The 22,771-nt window shown below is 34.2% G+C and overlaps 1 protein-coding gene across 1 annotated transcript; it reads right to left on the bottom strand.

The window, feature by feature from the left end:
* Positions 1 to 12,480: 12,480 nt before the first annotated feature.
* Positions 12,481 to 22,208, bottom strand: LOC140973480 (phosphoinositide phosphatase SAC2-like). Its single transcript, XM_073436312.1, has 16 exons — positions 21,712 to 22,208; positions 19,477 to 19,681; positions 19,193 to 19,358; positions 18,370 to 18,592; positions 17,906 to 17,982; positions 17,432 to 17,619; positions 17,257 to 17,354; positions 16,996 to 17,129; positions 16,810 to 16,905; positions 15,938 to 16,316; positions 14,927 to 15,048; positions 14,643 to 14,756; positions 13,759 to 13,950; positions 13,366 to 13,542; positions 12,888 to 12,969; positions 12,481 to 12,732 (listed from the first exon to the last, which is right to left on the bottom strand). Exons 1-16 carry the CDS (start codon positions 21,784 to 21,786, stop codon positions 12,640 to 12,642), a joined length of 2,421 nt encoding a protein of 806 aa, XP_073292413.1. The 5' UTR covers positions 21,787 to 22,208; the 3' UTR covers positions 12,481 to 12,639.
* Between the last annotated feature and the right edge of the window lie 563 nt (positions 22,209 to 22,771).

Below are 22,771 nucleotides of genomic sequence, written 5' to 3'. Positions count from 1 at the left end.
ACACGATTCGTTTAAATTTTTTGCCAAGAAGCACACCAAACCGCTCTTCTTAAACCGCTTACCATAATATTTGGTTTATGATTATAATAATTTTTAAACACATATTAAATTTAAAAAATCATCATTCACTATATCTCAACTATCTTCATAATTATTACTCCTACAAAGAAAACTTATATTCTTCTTAATTATTCATTATATTATTCCCTTGTTAGAGTATTTATTTCTCTTACTATAAATATTTTGTTTGAAGTTCGAAATTAAAAAATATGATAAAATATGGTAAATGTCATTTTTGTTTTGAGTTTGTTATGTTGCTTAATTATTAAATTATTTTTGAATCTTGATTATTGTATTATCTATTTTTATCTTTCTAGTATTTGAGCTATATTTTACATTTGAAGAACACTATATTGTTATTGTTTTTGAATTAATTTGAATATATATTTTAAAATTTTCATTAAAAAAACCGCAAACCGATCGCAACCACTTGAAACCGTTCAAAATCATAAAACTAATTCAACATATAAAAATGTAATTATTTTTTAAAAATACTAACCGTTCAGAATGAAGTATAGGTATTTATTTTATGCATGTTGGTGTAGTAGGATTTACTGTTTTTTCATTCTCTGTAACAATGAAATTTCTTATTTTTAACACGCATTTAACATGAAACGTCTACTGCTTAAAATACTACTAAATTTTTTTTTTTTGGAAAGCTAAGACTCGGAAATTGTATCTAAATGCATGCATGAGATACTGCTGAAAATTTACGTTTATAAAATAGTAGCCATCAGCAAACAGGTAAAATTACTGCAGTTTTAAAAATAGACAATTAGTCAAACCCCGACTTACGTTTAAAATAATGCAAATATGAAACAAGTAAAAATTCTCACAACCATCAACATGTCAAAACACAGCATATAAAATATTCATGTCCACTCCTAACTCAAAATGTGATGTGCGGAAAGATGGTCCTCGGGTTCGCGTGCGCACATCCAGCCCCGCCTCTCAGACTTCGGAGCCTGCAGCCTCCTTATCAACATGCTCACCTGCATCATTCACACATAGTGAGTCTTGAAAGATCGAGTGTGCTAATGCCTTCGAAGACATTTCGAACACTACATTCTCCAATGAGCTGCAATAGCTCATGTTCTAAGAATATTAACACCGATGAATTAAATCTAGTTTGGTTTAAAACCAAGCGGAAGAAACTCGAAGTATCCTTCGTGAAGAAGACTGTAATTAGAAAACATTTTAACTTATGTAAACTGACTAACCGAAGGAAGACATAATAGTTTTTGCATTCTCCAGTTTAGTTATGGTGACAACTGAACTGACGAATGTTCTAACTGATCAAAACAATTTGAAAACAGTAGTTAATCAGTAAAATACACAAGATATGTTTATGAATGTTCGGAGACTTCAACTGCTCTTAGGTAACCCCTTCTACCACCACGGGTAGGATCCACTAGAAGACTTTGATTTATACAACTCTTTGTACAAACCCACTCAGCTAGGACTTACACTACTGCCTAAACTGAACTCCTAGCTACGACTGAAGGCAGCACCTTCCAGCCAATACTTCTTTAACGTCTATGTGTCAAAGACTACATACACAAATTTAATGTCTTTGTGCAAGATGGTATTTGAGTGATTTTGAGAGTGAGTGTGTGTGTGAGAACTGAACAAGAATGTTTTCACACACTGAGGGAAAATGGCGTCTACACTAAGCTGATACAACGATGAAGAATTCCCTCTGGGCTGATTGCTTCTGAAAGCTGATATGCAACTGAGCGTGTCCTTTTCTGTTTTTCTTCTCAACTCTTTTCACTCTCATATTTGTCTCTTGTTTGAGTCTTCACTGATCTCCTATTTATATAGGCAGGAAAAGCTGATCGTACAGTGAGACTTAATTATTGTATCCGTTGCATTTGAATCGGCTCCTTGGACTTTGTGCTTCGATTTTTCGACTGTCCTTCTGGAGCGTTTTGTCTTTAATACTCTGATGCAACGTCCATTATTGTCTTTTGACTGGACAATGGCTTTGTACCTTCTCGCACAGTTGGAATCCATTTACTGTAAGCTTGTATTGATCTGCAACTGAAAGATTCTGACTGATGCTTTGAATTGGTCAGCTGGACTGATCTTCAGTTGGGATAGTGAAATCAGTTGACTCGTCAATTGAACTGATTTCACTCCTTCAGTTGAACTGGTTAGATGGATTTTTCGTCAGTTGAACACATCATAGGCTGGCCAGGCTTTTGAGATCTTCCTGCTGAATCACATATCAGTTTGGACAATCAACTGAACTGCTTGTTTGAAGAACCAGTTAGACTGATTTAGTCTCGACAATCAGTTGGCATCTCCGATGGCTTCAGTTGTGGTTTAGTAAACTGATTAATTCAGTTTTAGCTGTCTACGCACTAAGGTAGATTATTAGAAACAAAATAATAAGTTTTGTAAGCATAAAAATCAAGAATGCGAACTTGAAAAGTTCCAACAAGTCTAAAGACTCAACACACCTGTAACATTAATAGCGAATACATATACATAACAAGCAACAATAAAAACTACTGTAATAAAAATACGTTTCATGATCTTAAAAGCGTAAACGTAAACATATCGTAAAAGCATAACATGTCTAAACATCTAATCATATATTTGTTCATTTTCTTTAATCGAATTCAGTTCATTAGTTGTGACTTTCGTATCAACTCTATCGTATCACCTCTATTCGATGGATCCATCTACATATTACCGTGGTACCCGGCGGCGGGAGCATCAGCGATGGTATTAGCCATCCACTGAACCTTGGCCTTACAGCTCATCGTATACATATATCGTCAGTCACAACCAACTCTTATCCTTCCAAAAACATAATCATTTTCATCACTTATAAAAATCATGCATATACATAAAATTTCTTTTAAATCAAGCATGCATAGTATTTTTCATAATTTCATAAAAATTCATATACAAGATAACATAAACATTTAAAAACATGTTAAATTTGTGATCAGGGTGCTGCCAGGACTACAAACTCTACCCGGGTGCAAAATGACAATTTTGCTCCCGGAAACCCTAAGTGATCATTTTACCCCTGGACATCAAAATTTCAACCCGAAGCTTATCAAACTCCTTAAAACACCTCAAAACATAATAGTAAGAATTTCTTAGACGTAAAATCGAGCTCGTTACAAAACTTATACGATTCGTTTTAAAACTTGGACCGGGGTCCCGATTTTAACCCGAAATTTAACCAAATTTTTCCCAACTAAAACCATAACTTTAATCTACACCACTAGCCCCTAAATAACTCTTTTCAGACACCTTAGGACCTACGAATCACTCCTGGAAGTTGCTGGAAAATTTCAGCGCGTTCAAACTTACAAACCCTAACGCACCAAGCCACTAACCTTCGACTCTAGCCTACTCTAAGTCGGACCACCTTCGAACCAGCGTACTCTAGGACCAAGCTCGGAGTGAGAGTGCCCTACTCGACCAATCTTAGCCATGCCTACAGCTCCATGTGCTCGGCCATGCGTGAGGTACCCGAAACAAGCTCCACCACCAGATTCTCCCTAACACACACACCACAACCGACTCCTAGGCTATGACCAGCCGCGGTTGAGCAATCATGGACCACGTCTCAGACCCCTTAGGGTCCTCACCGTGGCTTGGATCGGCTCTCTCACAGCTGTTTCCATTCCCCTTTGCTCGATATATAACCCACACAACAAATCGCGCCTAGCTTCGATCGTCCCTCGAACGAACTAGATCACGCCTCAACTACAGCACCATGACACCTAATCCTCGATGCGTACAACCCCTTAGAAACGTAAAGCAGCAGCCCCTTACACAACAATTCAAGAAAAACGTGAGTTATATGCGTAAACATGCGGATTTCGTGACAACCGAATGCATAAACGATTAATATGTAAGAACTACGAAAATATTCATACATGGCACACACATCAGCATAAATACAGCATGAATGATGAGAAAAAAGAGATACATGGTGTGCCTTAACATTTTTATGCTCAAAGACTCGAAGATACGTGCGTAGGACTAGCATTGGAGGAGCAAGCTTGCTTTGAAAATTATGGAGGAAATCGAGGTGGCTGCTGAAGGAGGTTTTGAAACAGTTGCTGATGGAGGGGAGGGGCAGCCACTTAATGTATTTAGGTTTAGAGTTTGCTTAGGGTAGTGTTTAAATAAAATATAAAGCACTAATGGGCCTTAAATTAAATTTTAAAAGGATTAAAAAGGTTTTGAGTCCATTAAGCATTAAAAAAAACCTAAGAAGCCCAATAACACCCCCGAAAAATATTTCGTTTTGATATGTTTTAAAAAATATTGCTCGAACCCTCAAAAAGTTCTCCGAATCGTTAAAATTTGTGTACCGGTAAAAATATAATCCGGCGAGTAAAATACCCAACCAAGGCCTATTTTCAAAAATCATACTTAAAAACACCTCATATTAAATAATTATAATCAATTATTCAATAAAAATATTTTTCTTAATTATCTCCGGTCTCCGTTACTCGTTCGAGCGCGAGATGCAACTTAAAATCCTAATGCATGAAGCTTTAAAATACCCATGCAATAACACCTAACCATGCAATATTCAAGCATTAAATGCATAATAATTATTGAACTCATATTTTAAATAAAACCCTAGACTGAATGCAGTCAAGTTACGTATTTCGAACTTTCTAGATCTTACATAACATCTTGGGACATAAGTTTTGTCATCATCAAGAAAGAAATTGTTAGATACCTTAGTTTTAGTGATAACAAACAAAAATACATTGTATTAGATCGTGTCTATATTAAAATTCAAAAGATACTTATTCAACCAGTCTCAAGACCTCATAATACAGAGTCATCCATCCGTTAGATTTATTAATTACTCTAGTTGACCGGTCGAAAGCATTCAAAGAATTGTGTAAAGTTCAAACTTTTGATTCCCAACAGCACTGTAAACGGTCAGATTGAGTTTTTCGATAAGGATACTAGAAATTCAGCATTACAAACAAAAATTTTAAAATAGAAAGATTGCAAAAAGATCATACATACTCTCGAATGACAGAAAATCTGCAGAATGACAAGTTTTTGATAAAGTATGAACTTAAAGTTGCAAAAATAGGAATGATATTAATGAGTATTAAATGATAGTTGCAACAACTGATGGTGACATGTACATATTGTCGAGAAATATTATAAGTTATCATTGAACACGAGCCATTTCAAAGGGCCGGGTACTATAAATAGAAGATGCCAAGAAGAGTTCAAAACAGAAAAATTCACGAGAATACACATTCAAGCTTGCATTCTCTAATAAGATTTTAAAGCACTTTTTAATCTTCACATAATCAGCACTGCTTTATAGCTCTCACTTCAAGAACATTAATGTGATCTTTCAAGTATCATCAAAGGCTTATGTCAAACCATTCGATCGTTTTTATTCTAGATGATCGAAGAGTTGTTCGATAGTTTGAATCTAAGGATTCATATCTTTATTTTATTGTTTTTGTATTGATTGTTAGAGTGAGTGTCTCAACCATTTGAGTTTAACTAGGAGTTTCGATTAGGAAGTGGATAAGTTCTAAGATTTTAATGAGTTATTACAAAGAGTTATAAAATCAAAATTTTTTAGTGAAATCATTTCAAAGTGGAATAAGGGGTGACACCAAACATCCATAAAAATCATTGTGTCATTTCCTTTACTACATTTACATATATTGTTTACTTGCTATATTTGAGTACATAATCATCTTAAGAACCATCAGACCGTTTCCTCACAATCTGTGGTTCAACCGTCTCTTGAGTGTCTAGAAAATCAGTTCTTGTATATTTAACACTATTAAGAAGTGTCGCACTATATTTAGTAGTATTGTGGAGAAAATTTTAGAAGAGTTTATTCACCTCTCTAAACTCTAACCTTATCCTAACAATTAGTATAAGTGTTAAGTCACGGGTTTAAGTCTCCCAATAAGCATATTTCTATACAACTTGGGGGGATGTTGAGTTAAGCGTGAATGAGAAAGAATAATATTGGGATGAGTGATCTCCTGGAAAGTTCTCGTATGACAAGTTGCTGACGTTGTGCCGCGTGATCTGGTTGGCTAGATGGGTCGTAAAAGAGTGACGCTAGAACTTAAAAGATAATATTGTCTCTGCTGAAGACAGTGCCTACGCTTGGGAAAAAGTAAAACTGATCTCTAACTTGGTTAACAACTATAGATTTTTTCCTAGTGGTAAGTGCTTAATCCTAACAATTGGTAACAGAAAGGCTTGTTCTTGAAATATCTTTTGAAATTGATTTTTATAATTAAAAATTCAAATTTTCATATTTTTCTAACATATGTATACATAGTTGAGATTTCTGGCAGTTTGCAGCAATCTTAGAAAAAATGACATAACTCATTGCTCGATTGCTCAAATTACAATCCGCTTTTTGTGTTACAAACAGACTTGTAGAGGATCACATAAGTATAAATTTTGCAGCTTGTTCATGTAGAAGAAAATATAGTTTATTCGTTGAAATCAGACCATGTGTGTTGCGACATAAAACATCGCATAAACAAAAGTTGGTGTTTTTGACAAGAAGCTTAAGGATGTTGAACTCATCAAGGAAAAATCAATTATATTCAAATTTCAATCACATATCTTCAAGAAAACTCCGCACCCTCACTCCAAATTTTATTTTGAAGCGTCCGCTACTCGTTTTTATTTAAAATATAGTAGAAATCTTTTTTATATAAATATATGTGTGCAACTCTCGGCCATATACATATATATATTTTGCAACTTAAAAAAATAAACCAACCAAATATTATTTGAAAATTCAAAGGAAATTAATTCAACGCGTAAAATCGTAAAACATCAACAAACCTAAACTAACATTATTTCAAAATAAACTTAACTCTAACATTCTCTCGAAACCTCTCAAAAGCATCATAAGTCATATAATCTTTAAAGTAAACATAAATCATAAACTTATTTTATTTGCGGAAAAATAGCGGCGGTCCTCGGGTTGTGTGCTTCTTCAGTCCAACTAGTTCAACCATCAAACCTCCATCACATTCATGCTCATGCTCGCCTACATCGATAACACCTAGTGAATCTATTAACTCAACAAACTTTAACCTTGATAACAAATAATACATATATAATCACATGCAATAGTGAAAAATAATTTTAATAAAATAGTTTTCATTAATATGCATAACTTAAACATTTTCCTTTCAACATATCATATCATATTTTCTTTCATCATATACGTATATGTGTCCCTTTCATTGAATTCAGATTTTTAATTGTGACTTTCGTATCAGCTATTAGTCGATGGATCCATCTACGTATAACCATGGTAACAGGCGGCGGGGACATCATCGACACTCTCACCCGTCAACTGAGCCTTCGCCTTACATATCATCGTATCAGTGAGTCCTCGTGTCATCGTATTAGTCACAATGAATTTACCTCCTTCAACCTTCCGTATTTTAATCACTTATAAAAATTCAAGCATATAAATCGTTTTATTTTAAACCAAGCATGCAGACGTCTTTTAGGGTTAACATTTCATCATAAAATTTCATAAACATATTAAATAAAATTTTAACATATATTATAGCATTCAGGGCATTTCTAGGACGTCTAACCATTTATAGGTGTAAAATGACTGTTTTACCCTTAGACGCATAATTTTTCATAATTATTCATAGACCTCGAAACAACATCCCAAATCATTCCAAACTTAACCTATTACCTTAAAACACTCCCTTAAATATTCCTTAGACTTAAAATTTAGCTTTTCGATATTTTTCTCAATTCGTTTTTGAACTTAGACGTACATCCTGGTTTTGACTCGTGTGGACTCGAAACTTATCCAAACTTTACCAAACTTGAATCAAAGCTTAATAACACCTAACCAAACCATATTCAACCCAATTAAAACCCATTAAGACCTTCGAACCAGCATAGACCATCTACTGAACCCATGCCCTATTTTCGAAAACCCTAGCCCTCCTAACCGTGCAAGCTTCAGCCCTAACCCTTATCCACAAAGACCAGCCCTATACCACCCTCCTAGGACCATAACCGTGACCCAAGCCAGCCACTAGACCAAACCTAAAGGACCTAGAAGCCCCAGCTCTCCAAACCGTGACTTCCCAAGCCACCCTCGTGCGATCCCTCAAGCCATCGTCTCAACCATCATGTAGCCACCCTAGGACCATCACACAGCCCCTTCAGGTCTCCTGGACATGCAATAACAGCAGCCAAGGCCGTGGCTCTTCAAGTTGCTCTAGCCGAACCCTAGTCCTCCCAAACACCCAAATTTCGTTCATCTTGGTTTCCCTCTTTGTCCAGCCTTTAAACATGCACCTAAGAGTCCTTAAACATGTGGAAAAACATACCTTTAAGTTCTCCTACCATGGAAACCCCTTTGTGCATCATTAAGAAGAGTTTTAAAAAAATAAAACTCTATTTTTATGCATGTAAAGTCATAAAAACAAAAATATAGAAGGTGTATCATGTTTTTCATGCAATCATGCACCAAACACATAATATGGTGTGATGGATGAGAAAAAGTAAGATTAAAGTGTGCCTTTGCGTTTATTACGCACGAAAACGTTTTGCGATGCGAGGACGTCGACGAGGAGTCTTCAAAATTCATGACTTCCCTTCAATATTTCTCGTGTGCGCATGTGCCTTGGGGGAGGGGAGTCCTTGTGTGTGTTGTGTGCGTGATGTGTATTTTTTGGTTAGGGTTTAGGGATTAAAGTTTAATATAAAACATGTGTGCAAGGTTACGCCCATTAATCATAGTATATTAGGCCCATTAGGTAATATTTAAAATATTTTGTTTAGGAAAATTTGTGAAAATATTAGCCGAATTCTCGAAAAGTTCATATTTTCGTCGAAAATCAAATATCGTTAAAAATTATGACTCCACGTATAAAAACACCTCAAAAGTTGTCATTTTCAAAAATACCTTATACCATATAACCTATATTAAATGAATAAAATTAATTATTTAATAAAAATATTTTCTCTCAGGTGGTCTCCGGTCTCCATTCCTCGATCACATGTCGATTATCCTTTACAACACAGTTTTGATGCATTCAAGTTGAAAATTACCTCCTAAACATATAAACATGTCAAACATAATTAATTTATGCAATTAAAATCATTTAATTAGCTATTTACCATTTTTCCCAGATTTGCATGCAGTTGGATTACGTACGTTATCGCGTTTTGGACTTTACATATTTATTCTTTGGTACTTGAGTAAAATGTCAATTAGATATTTCATCTTATGCTAGCTTGGTTAACAATTATCTTGTATTTTTTGATTGTGTTTAATGACTAATAAGAGAAAATTTCAATGTTTATGAATATTGAACTTGGCAAGCATGTCTTGATTTTGTGTTGGTTGAAATTTATTAGTTTGAGTTGCTTATTCTCGTTGAAGCTAGATGCTTGATTCATGCATCTATGTGTTGGATATTTTGTTTGATCAAATTTGTGTTGCATATTTTTAAAAATATTAACATTGGTTAGTCATCTCTCTACTTTTGTCAATTTCAAAACTTTCAAAAATTTAGGAAGACAGCTAATTATAATTTTAAGAGGATATTGAATTTAAATCTAAAGGGGGAGAAAAATTGTGATTAATTTTTTAAAAAAAAACAAATCAACTTTTTTTTACACTAACAAAAAAGGGGATAAATATTTCAGACAAAATTCTTTTTATCCAAGTTTTGTGATTATAAAAAAGGCGAGATTATTGGGTTGCAAAGACGCTATAAATGTTGATTTTGATGATAACAGAACTTTACATATTTACTCAAGTGCGTAGTTACAAGATGTCAAGTTGAGAGATTTGGAAGATGGAACTCAAATGAATTCAAGATGAAAATCTGGCGAGGCGAAGTGTTTCTATGAAATCTCACAAACAAGTGATCCAAATGACTTGCGGCTAAAATGGTTGGCAATCCAACTCAATTCTCTAGAAATCATGTATCAAGTCAGTTGAGCGAATTCATATGTTTTCAAGGCGAAATGTTAGTCGCAAAATCCGACCGGCCAAACATCCTCGATCATGACGGCCCGATAGACTAGCTCTGGTATGTTGGCCATATCTATTAGCTCGAATATCTTAATAGAACGATTTAGCATGCGTTGAAAAGATAAGATGACGATTTAAAAATCATATTCAAATATCAAAGTTTGAATCGAAGCTAATAAATAGTGATTAATTTACTGGTTTACAACACAAATACAACTGTTGGCTAAACTTGATTAGTTCCATTATTTTCAGCATAGCTCTCTCATATAAACTCAAAATTAGGTGATTCTTGATTCTATAGAAAGTAAGAAAAAGGGGTTATAACTTTTATGTTTAATACTTTTCTTAGAAATCAACGAAATAAAAGAGTTATAAGCATTGGACCAGACGATATTCACTCAATTGTTTTGCTCATTCGACCATTTCATTCAACTGTTTTTCTCATCTGAGTGATTCGTTCATTCAACCATTTTTCTCTTGGAACTAGACTGTACTAGCAACCTGCCAAAAAAGTCAAATATGTTGTTGCAATGTCAAAAACAATACATATATAACCTTCCCAACGGTCATATTCTTGTGCCTAATATACATATCACTCTTGGGGCCTATATATACAACATCTTGAAGATCAAATGCAAGTTTTTTTTAAGGGAATTCAAAGCACGTGCAACCTCCATTAATAATTAGCTAAAATGAGAGTAAGCCCAAGAAGAGGAGTCTAAATAGATATATTAGCTTAGAGAGAGCTTCTTCACTAGTGTGTGATGATACATTTGAGAGTATATACACTGTAATGGATTAATTTCCTCACAAACACAATCACTCACATATACAAGAGAGATGAGCTTCAAAGTTTAGTTTAGTGACAATCTTCACACAAAGATATAAATTTTTTGTAGCCTTGGCATAAAAGACGTTAAACATTGTGTGGATTGTGAGGTTGCAGCATACAATCGAGAGTATGTTATGAGTATCTATTAGGTAAGGATAAATCCTAAGTCGAAATGAGTTTGTATAAATGGTGCATAAATCAAAATCTTTTAGTAAATATTTCCAAGGTGAAGAAGGGCTGACGTAAGAATTGTTAATCTCTAAACATCCATAAACAAATTCATGCATATTTTTTATTGCATTTACTTACCTTCGTTATTGTTTTTGGTAGATATAGTTGAACCATTTTGTGTTTTTCAAATATCAAAATATTGTATACAATTTGTTTGATAAAATCCTTCAACCAAACAATTATTATTATTTCAACTTGCATATTTTTTAAATGTATTTCAAAATATTTAATCGATTTTTATTGGGATTATTTGAGTTTCTTCCGATTCTCGCTGCTTGGTTCATTTTTTTTTATCATTCCAAGAAAGAGCTATTGTAGCTCAAGCTTTTAAAGAAAATTTAAAAGAGTTTATTCGACCTCTTCTAAACTATAACCATATCCTAACAGACTGCATATGGTAATTGGGTTTGAATTTTATTTTTTTTAAAAAAAAAACAAAACCGCACCGTGATCACCCCTAGAGTCAGTGTTTAAAACAAGCCCTTAATTATATTAAATTCCAAGTATATTATTTGGATCATTTTTACAATAACACACGAACACATTAAATTGAGTCAAATAAGAGGGATTATCTTAAAAAGGCCTCCTATGAATTACCATAATCAATTTTGGCCATAGATTAATCAAATTAACCTATTAATTATGTTAAATTCCATATACTTTAATTAAACTTTTATTTTCTTTACATTATTTTGCATGAACACAAACATAATTAGAAGATTTTAGTTTATATTAAATTAAAAAATATTATATATATTATCATTATAAATTATTTATACTAAAATTTTATTAAAATACGAATTCATGTATTAGAAATTAAAAGAAAAAATCATACACATGTTAAATAAAGTAATCATTGTGGTGTTTTATAAATTTATTAAAGCAAACATATCTTCATTTTTGTATGGATCTTGTGCATCTTAAGTTTGATCAACCATATTAATGTCTTCAATAATTTTATCTTTTCCTTTAGAAACTAAAATAATTTTGTTTCTTAAAAAAAATTAATCATTCATCTGACACACTTTCACGTATACAATTTGTTTTAAGACTCGTTCCGCTGCATCCAACGGATTATATATTTATATAACATGAATATTCCCTCATTAAAATAATAATAAAATAAAACGATTCCACTAAATCATATTAACAAAGAAAAATTATTTCAACAAAAAAGAATAGATTATATAAAATCCAAAAAAGAAGCTCCTGCAAATATTTACAAGACTGGAAATTTCTAGGAATTTAAAGGACCAATTATAAGGATCTAAAGGTGTCTATCTGTAATCTGCTTCAAGGTTAAATGACACTCTCAATGTAAATTAATGCCTGCAAATTTACAATTTGGAGCTATTTTTGTTGAAATTTCCATCTTATGTACCAAAATTTTTTGGCATGTCCCTTTCTCTAATATCGTCATCTTCTGTCATATTTATTTCCAGCAAAATACACATCCTTCGGATGGGTTCAATTGCAAATTAGAAAAGGTTGAAGTTCAAGGAAAAAGTAGATCCCCATGGGTAACCCAATGGACGAATCTTTCAGAGAATCCAGTCAAGCGTATATCTTCTGTGGCGGGTTCCTTTTCCTGAAATGTGACCAATTGCATAAACTGACAATCAACAAGATGAAAACTCAAGAAAGTCCTTTAATGTACATTAGCTTGCATCCCTGTGGTCTCTTTAAATTTTTTAGCTACAGTCTCGGTGTTACATTAGGTTCGGTGTTGACAAGTGGACTAACCTTCAAGAGGTTGGAGGAGCTGGTCTCCGGTTTAATTTCACCCGACGAAAAACCAGTAGACAACGAGCCAATTAGTGTAGATCTGAAATCGACAAGACGTTGAATAGTATGTCAAACTGTTATAACTCCAGAAAATGCATAGTTAAACAAATGAAGGGGAAAGTAGTATCAAAGATATTAGTATTAATTACGTGACTAGAATTATTAGTAATGATAATAATTGAAGTTAGTAATTGATTAATGGTTAGATTTAAGGCCTGGAATCAGAGTTAGCAGCTTTATCAATGGCTGGGATTAAACATACACAAAAATCTTGTATTTTGCTTTCGCTGGACCACATTCCAGTAGCAAAATGTACGAGAAATTTTCTCCCAAAAATCTCTTCCTTCACTAAACCCCATACTCCCTCGCATTCTCTTAAATTATGGAAATAGAACATAAGAGCAAAATGGAGAATTGTTATCTAAACAATTATTACCTTTCATATGTTTCCTCTTCACATGAATTTCCGGATACAGAAAGCCAATCAATGTCAAGAAAATTTGAGCAATTGAATGAATCTCCACGTTTATATAAGTACATGTCATCAGTTTCGAGATACGGATCTGGTTGCATATCTGGAAAAAGCTGTATGCGAGACATTGAGGGGGTGTACCTGCATGAAGCAGCCTTCTTTAGAAAGAGTGAACAATATAAACAGCATGAGCCAAACAACAACAGCTAACATGATGTCAAAGGCAAAACTACTAATTTTTTACAAAGCGAACAGCAAAGACTCTATAATTTCCTATTTAGTTGTCCAAAAATCTGGCCATCCATTCATACTCCAAAAAGTGCCAGGAATAAGATATATCATTAAGTTAAAACTTGCCTGGAAAAAGATACTTGACTTCCGCAAGTTGAGATCTCCGGAGTTGACTCAGAAAGACCCATGTCACAGCTTTGAGTCTTTCCAGATAGTGGTTTGTTAGAATTACCCACGTTTTCAGCATTTGCATCCTCAATAGGTGAGTTGGTATCACACAGAATGTTTCCATCAGAGAGTGACCTTTTGATAATTGACCTATACACTCCAATAAAAGAGAATCAAGGCATTTTCGAGGACCTTACTTGTTCGACTACAAATAAGCATTATAGATGTATAGCCTCTCAAAAAGTACTTCAACCAGGTGATACCTAACAATTTTGTCCAAATGAATTCTATTTCTAGAAACAATTACCAGTTGACATACAAATAAATATTTAAAACATCTATCAGATGCTTATGCCTATATATATATTTCCTGTCAGGTCCAAATACCAGTTGGGTAATAAGGATATTGCTGCCAAAGAAGGGAATAAGCGATCTGTAAGATGCTAATTTCACATAGAGGAAATCGGAGAAAATGTAAATGAAGATGACTGCAATACTATTAAAATCAAACTTCGTGAAATAGGATTTTGAGTATAAAATAGATTTACAATGTTCTAAAACTGTACAAACAAATTTACAATGCCTAACCTAGTTTTAACTGCCATTTTGTATTAATTGGGTGCTTTAGATGAAGATTGAAAAGGTGAAAGTCTAGAAATATCTTTTCATTTTGGCTTGAATATATTGGTCGTGAGTGGGTCACGTTCTCATTAATGAAGTACTTTAGAGATGAATACTGTTAGGAAATGGAACTAAACAAGACATAGGGGTGTCCGATTAGCGAACATTAGACTAACATTAAGCTCTCTTCAACTACACAAAGACTTGATCTTAAAAAACACCTGGCATTTTCTTCAGTAAAATCAGAACCACGCCTTCCAACATCGTAATGCTGATCAGAATCAAGTTCCCAAAGAGCTGGTTTACCCTGCTGTGGCTGAAAATATCCCAAAAACCTGCTCATGGGAAGAGGTGAGCACTACATATTAAGCTGGAAATGTGGTAATCTTGATAATTGTGATTCTAGAAATGGATTACACTCAAAATGTGCCTGAACTTATTTGGCAAGATAAATAAATTAGAACATGATCTTTTATTAAAAATTTGGGAGAACCAATTGGCTTACACATTAATGGCATCTTGTTTCTCAGCATCCATGTAAGTATTACTGTAGTAGCGTTGAAGAGTTCTCAAAATCTCCTGGGATTGAGTTGCCGCTTTCCATTGACCTCTTCTTTCTGAAAATATCTGTTTGACATAGCAAATGTGGAGTGCATATCAGGTGTGTCATGATTCTGAAGCATTAACATTTAACGCACTGATATGGATAAGAAAAACCACGGGCTTCAACTGAATAATCAAGAAGATAAATGGAGGAAAAGGACACAGATGTACAACTTAATCACAGATTACAGCTTTTCCTCAGAGACAGTTGTTGATACACTTATGCAATGAAATGAGTTAACTCAAAGCATCATTACTGCGACAGTGCATGATATTTATTGATGTCATCAATCTGATGGAATGAACTATCTTCCAGGTAGTGCAAATAGATTAACTATCAAGTTTTCAGCATTAAATAACTAATAAGCAATTTTGATGAGACATTGGCTTCATGCAAACAGAAGAATCTCCTTTCAGCTCTTCTGCAGGAAGATAATGATGAAATGAAACATAACCAAGCTACTAGTTCTTATATATCAAGGCAAGCAGACTAAGTTTTAACCATTGTTTTCTAACAAAAAGTTAAAGAATTTTGAAGTAGCATACATAATTTTCTGAGTTTAAAATATGAAATCCTCTAGTCAGATGAAAAAAGATCCTCATTGCTCTCATAAAAGGTGAAAAATATGGATCTAACATTAATCAACTCCATTGTGGCCCATCCTGACGGTCACGAGTAGTCATAAATATTCTGAACGAAGGTTAAATGTTGAAATACGTCTTTTCCGTCACCTTATATTCATTAAGCAGAAATTCCATCCATAAACCATATGCTGACTCATATTTTCAGCCTTTGAAGATAAATTATTTAGATTTCCCCAACTTTGGGAACAAAAATATATGAAGTGAAATTTTCCACTCAACTCGTTCTAGTACAATTATAACCACATAACTTCTGAGCCACATCGTTTACCTTATTGTGTGCTGCAGATCCACCATATTGTAGAGCAAGGGTGTCACCCATCACCTCATAAATCTTCATTAAATCATTCGCCAAAGGGGAGTCTAAGTTGATGGTAGGAACATCAGCGTACCCAAAAGCATGCAGCTGACGACCAAGAGCAACCAGCCCATACACATACTGTGCAACATTTGTGCGATCCAGACAGTCAATGCAATTTGTCCTCAAAACTCCTTTTTGAAAGGCCGGAGGCTTGACAAAATGACTTCCATCCACGCAATCATTTTCCTTAATTTTGTCCTCTTCATCCAAGCTGTCAGAATCCTTGATCATATTGCATAAATCCTCATTGGCACAATTAACATCACAGTTATTACTGCATTGAAGTTCGCTGAAAAAGTTTCCACAGATGGTCAGACATGGGGAACACATAAAGAAATATTTCGCTCCAGGAGCTCAATAATCTGTGACTGCATAAAGATCCCCAAAAATGAAATACAACATCTTTTGGAGAATAATTGCGTATTCTATTACGAAGGACAAAAAAACACGCGGGAGATATCAGATGAGTCAAAGAAGCACAAATCCAAATAATGCTAAGATAAGCAACACAATTGAAATTATAAGAGTTTGTGCCTGTATTACAAGTCATTGCATGCAACTTTGACAAAATGACCATTGGCACATTGATTTCTCTGAAGAACTAGAACTTGTAGATGGCAATTGCACCACCAAAGTAAACATAATTCAAGCCTAAATCAACCTCAAGGTCTCACACTGACACTTTCCCAAGAAATACTGACTGGAATAAGAATGAAAAACTGTGTTTTTCTAACAGTGGAACTACTCAAATCAAACTCGGTCCACTAATACACTTCTCTTACCATGAAGATGGGTATACTTGACAGCAGAAGAATCCGGTCAACTCCAATGCATTAACAGCTACTTTGACTAAATATGCCAACACACTTGTTCCTTTGCTGAAAAATAGACAAGAAAATAATCGAGTCAATTATATATAATGTGCAAAATGCATTGGAGCCAATAGAAATCAAGGTTCGCAAACCTACGTTCTCGAATATTTATTCAAGTCCCAGTGAAGGAACTTTAAGCAACTTTCAGGTGTGAGATCTTTATTAATAACCTCAATAGCATAAGCAAACTCTGCACGGAGAATAGATTCTCTAGGCTTCTTCTCACGAGTCTGACAATCACGAATTAAAGAAAATGGAAAATTAGAAATATTAAACAAAAATAAAGTCAGAGACACAGAGGACTGAAAGCTGAGGAAGCATGCAAATGTTTGGAACACCAGTCCCTACCAAAATTACCTTAATTAGATTTAATATAATGATAGGATTCCCATATCTCTTGACAAGATTCCTGAAGTGAAGTTTAGTGGCTTCATAAATGTGGTCCTTTCTTGATACTAGAAGAAGATGTGGTGTAAGCATTAGAATGAAAAACAAAGAATTTGAAATAGCCTTCAATTTTGTTGAGCCATACGTATAATATCAGGTTTGATATTTAACCGTGATGTCTCTTGTGACCAAAAAAGGGGTATAGATCCACGGTTCTGTACGACGGAAGACATCTGTATGGGACTTCCTTGAAGAGCCTCCTCGAGCACAATTTGTTCAGTCTCAACGTCATTTGCTACACGTCCCTTCTCATTGACCCCCCGTTTCAAATATCTGAAACACAAAAGAGAGAAGGGACACGGTCAAAGTATAATAAGGAAGAAAGAGAAGATTAGGTGTCTCATTTGTCATAATTTTTGGTCATCCATCAGACAAAAGTGCCTTGTAAGTCCCCTGTAGCAATACACTCGTTACAATATGTTAAGCTTAAGCCAATAATTCGTTGAATGTGTTTTGTTTCTTCTACATAAAATGATGTGTGTCGCGCTACATGTATAGTACTAATTCATTCATTACAAGCAAAGACATGAAAATTCACCAATCATAAATAATTGAAAACCTGGTTCCAGCATAATGACGAGATCTTCTAGAAATGAGAATAAGGTTGAAATAACGCCCAGATATTGAAAGTTCGACCTGTTAAAAAGAATAAACAATACATAGGTCCACATGATTCCACAGAAAGAAGAAATATAAACATAGGGGCCAACAACATAATTGCTACACAACATACTACCAAAGAACGACAACAAATATGACCACAACACATCCTCGAAAGCTTACTCTTAAAATTTTGACCTTATATATAGAAAATTGTAGAGAAATCCAAAGTGAAGAAATATATTCTTAAAAACTCGACAAGGGCTAATCTATCATCACCATCAAGACCCAAAATAGTAAGCAGAAACATAACGCCAACCAGAGAATAATACTATAGAAATACTATCTTACAAAGACTTGAGTAGTAGTTAGAAAATTAACTCGCAACAGCCCTACTCTTAAGAAACTTAAAACTGTAATTACCTGCTTAAAGAATCCATAAAGTAATGCAATTGTCCAAATTGAATTCTTGAGCTGACTACGAATTCCGCGAGTCAAGAATGCATTCCAGACAAACATTGTCTCATATAGAGCTTGTCCCGTTTCATGATTGCTCATGTTCTTTTGAAGACTAAGCATAAGATGGTAGGAATAGCTAAAAAAGAAGTCCTTTGTAAGATCCACGGCCCGGAGAAGCTTCTTGTATCTATTAATCAATACAAAAGAGAAGGCAGAGACAAAAGCAAATAAATAGAAGTCCATTATATTGACCAAAAAAGAAACTTAAATTCATTGCAGATTAAGTACCTAACAAAAAAGTAATATATGCCCTGCTTAACCTCTGTAATACCTTTTTGTGTATCATGATAATACCTTGTTTTGTACAACATGGCAAATTAACATCACAACACATCATCATGTGCCCCTGCACTGTTACTGGGAGGGAAAAAGACTTGCAATGGTGCAACGAATATTGAACTATCGAAGGCTAACAAAATATTTATTTGAAGCATTCTCTGCTGTTTGAGCTCGAATAACAAAAAGTAAATATTCTAGTACGTACATAAATTAATTAATTTCACATGATTGGCATTGCGCTGAGCGGATGCCTAGCAAACAATCAGAAACCACCACCAGTGTATAAGTGGTCTAAAAATGCTAAACCATAGACTAACAAGACAAAATTAGAGAGAAACCTACATTAAGACATTAATCTACGCACCCCAAATGAGCATGCTTAATTTACAGTTCAGTACTCTCCTAATATCACCACCACTTTACGTTTACATGCAAAATCAGCAAAAACCTGTTCTCATTCTTAGAATAAGCCATATTTGATTGGACCGTAGCATTGGGGATAGGAATCATCTCGCTCTTGGCAATGGCATATACTGCATGACCACATATGGTGCCAATCTTCTTTCTTTTAGTGATAAGCAGCATGTAATAAGGTCCCAGAAATTTTATGAAACCTAAAACCACAGGAAAACCATTAGTAAGTATCTGGGACAGAGATGGAGAGGAAAAGTTGCTTCTCGAGCTGAAACACATACAAATTTTAGGGTACGGAATCCTGAGAATATAACATACCGACAATTCCATAACAGGTGGTGACAAATTTAAGTCCACCAGTAGACATGTTTCCTTCATGTATTCTTCTCAGGAGGTCATAGCAATCACATTCTGAATATGTTGTTGAATCTTCAATGATGATCAGCTCGGTCTGTTCTAATCTGTTGATCTTTAAGACTTTCCAACAGATTCTGTTTTTGTCCCGTCCAATCATATAAAAGTTCTAAATTGAAACGAACATAAATAATCTCAGCATATTAGAATGAAAATTTAACAAGTGACAACTTCTGACTACTTCTTATGTAAAGGAGAAACAAGAGAAGATGTTGTAAGACAGAACTAATTCAACAAATGGGAGAAACAAAGCCATATGAAGCTACTATATATATCCAATGACAACAAAAAAAGCAATCCCACTCTAGTTGCAAGCACCGAATGGATAAAATAAAAAGGGGTTCGTTAGGTTCATAACAGCCATTTCAACGACACAGAAATGTCAAGTTAAAAATCCCAAATCGTTCAGCAATATAATTACAAATTTAAAACAAAAATCACACCGCAAACATATAAATATAAAGCTATTGGAATCAGCATTATTCTTATTGTACGAAAAGTAGAAACCATCATAATAATTAACTGGGCCCTGTATGAAAATAAATGTCAGGCATACAACCCTAGACTTCACCTTCCTTTCTAATATTCAATTGAGCGCTTTCCTTTTGTTTTCCTCCTTGCCAAATAAACACAAGATACAACTGCCCATAGCAGCTTCGTCAATTTTTCCTCACAAGATCAATTCCTTTTTTTATTACAATATATATCAATTTCGCATAACCTTGTGGTGTCACCACATTTTAGTGTTGATGGTTTACAAAATTTTGATTATAATGATTTGGTTCATGCTTCCCGATCATGTAACTGTTCTCTCCTCTCTCCATTTGTTTTCTCATCCATGGTCTAGGCAATAGATTTTATACCTAAAAGGTCAAAATTACTGACTACGATCCATGTGAGAAACTCGAGATGCATTTACTTTCTATACACCTTTCACTATTTTATTTGAGAAGTCCATATTTATTAATTTGGTACCAAAATTGGTCATAGGTGCAAACGAGAAATAACATCTTCCATTCTTACCAGCTTAAAGTAACTTAAATCAAAACAGAAATATATAGAGGAATCAGAAATAGGATTCCTCATCAAGTTCTAGAAAAGTGAAGCATGTACACAGTTATCGGATCATGGAAAATTAAGAGCTAATACTTAAGACTTAAAATAATGTTGGACAGGTGTCCAGTACAATAAAAAGGCTGAAGTTTTTCAAGGTAACAGGCTTAAATAAGCCAATTTTTAACAAGGTTATATTCACTTATTTCAATAAGAATGAATTATGCGCATGGCTAATTCTTCAATCCAAACACAACCAAAGAGAACAACTTTGTACACACACTTAATTACATGTTAAAAGTACTGTTTTAAAGCTGTATCGGCTAATTGTAGGGAAACACTTCTATTTCCACTCACGCAATAATCATGCACATGCATGCACATCCTCACGTACCAAATTTTCAGCTTTATAGGGTTTCAATAATGGTTTGAGAATTTCACTGCTGCATATATACTTGCAGTTCCAGTTGTATCCCACCTCCAGCAATCGACAAGATTTCACGCTACTAATTCTATATTTTCGTCTATAAGTTATCCAACTTTACTAAAACTCGTATAAAAAAAATGGCTGGATGTCAAGTTAAGAGTGTTGAGCGATTGAGTTTGCTCCAAGCCACCAACATCCCAAATGGCTTTACACTATGTAATCATTCCAATTAGCTTTTTAGAGAAATTTGGGCAAAGATCACCATATTACAGAAAATTTACGAGAAAAATGCGAAACAAACATGATAAGGAAACCTCTGGATTTTTCTAAATCGCAGAAAAAAGACTATCTATTTATAGCAATTATCAAGATCTCCAGGATCAAAATCTATGTGATGATGGACAAGTTTTTCAAATTTTAGGTTTTACATGAAGCTAGCATTTGTTAGGGAATAATAATAGCCATAAGAGATTCAAGATCCAATTTTTGGTTGAATTTCAGTCTTCAATCACCGACCATTGAGCAACATCATACATGCTTCCTTACCAGGCAACAAAAAATCATGCTTAAACAACAACACATCAACAAAGAAGCAAGATAAACGATTGATCCATGGCAGGCCAAAAAGAGATCAAAACAATTCAGTTACAAAATCATACCGATGACGTCTCATAAAGCCTGAACTTCTGCAAATAGCCGCGGCTGCCAAGGTGCTGCTCATTCTCTAAAGCCATGCTTCCCGTCCCGAGCCTTGTGTGCCCGGGCTTCAATCAAGTAATCAGCGCATAAAAATAACCAGAGTCAACTCTGCTTTACAAACCCTAGATTCCTCCAACAAAGCACACCATACAAACATACATATACTTACACATATATTTAGACACCAGAGTCTACTCCTCATACGACTCAAAAAGTTCAATGCATTGAAACTCCGATAATATAGCTAAATTAACTACAATGAGGCTAGTCTCAAACAATCCAGGAAATAAACAGCAAAGAAAATCCAAAAAAAAATACCAAAAATTTAAGAACAAAACAACAAAATAATCTTACAACACCGACACTAATTGAAGCAAATCGGAGAGAGAAACTCAGATGTTCTCAGGTGTAGATCGAGAGGACAATGGGAGAACCAGAGCTACTACGTTGACAGCTCCTGCCCAAATTGTATATATATATGTGTGTATATATATATATATATATATGTATATATATTAATTAGTCTACAATAGTCTACAAAAGCAAAGCGATCNTTTAATTTTAATAAAATAGAATTGATATATATATATATATATAATGTGAATAAAATATAATATATATTATTATGTATATAAAATTGCCTACAATGATAGGGGATTCGTTGTGTGTATTAAACCGAGTATTAAACAGCTGCTGCAAAGCCAAATTTCAAATTGGAAAAATATAATAACCGTGGAGGAGTTTATTATGAGTTATTAGGCTCACCAACTACTAATAACTGCTTTGTTTGAAATCTCCATTTTTGGTTGGAATCGGAACGAGCCTGCCTGACTTAATTCGTACACCATACTCTTTACGAGAGAATGAATCTATCTTCAGACTTGAACGCAAAATCTTGTTGGTTTGAATCGTTTTCACAGGCTATGTTGTAATTCTTACCTAAACAGCTATGTTATAAAAATTGAAATCATAAGTGAGTGGTATTTGTCTATTTGATAAATAAATTATTTTAATATTAAT

The sequence above is a fragment of the Primulina huaijiensis genome, chromosome 3 (assembly GCF_012295235.1).
Source record: "Primulina huaijiensis isolate GDHJ02 chromosome 3, ASM1229523v2, whole genome shotgun sequence".
In the NCBI taxonomy this organism is placed as follows: Eukaryota; Viridiplantae; Streptophyta; class Magnoliopsida; order Lamiales; family Gesneriaceae; genus Primulina; species Primulina huaijiensis.
Note: the sequence above shows the minus strand (reverse complement) of the source record. Positions and strands in the feature narration are given on the sequence as shown.

Coding starts and splice junctions, on each gene's coding strand:
- LOC140973480 (XM_073436312.1), bottom strand. CDS start 21,786: ATGGCTTTAGAGAATGAGCAGCACCTTGGCAGCCGCGGCTATTTGCAG. Junction 19,682..21,711: donor GGCTTTATGAGACGTCATCG/GTATGATTTTGT, acceptor GTTTCAATTTAG/AACTTTTATATGATTGGACG. Junction 17,983..18,369: donor TTTATGGATTCTTTAAGCAG/GTAATTACAGTT, acceptor TCTTTTTAACAG/GTCGAACTTTCAATATCTGG.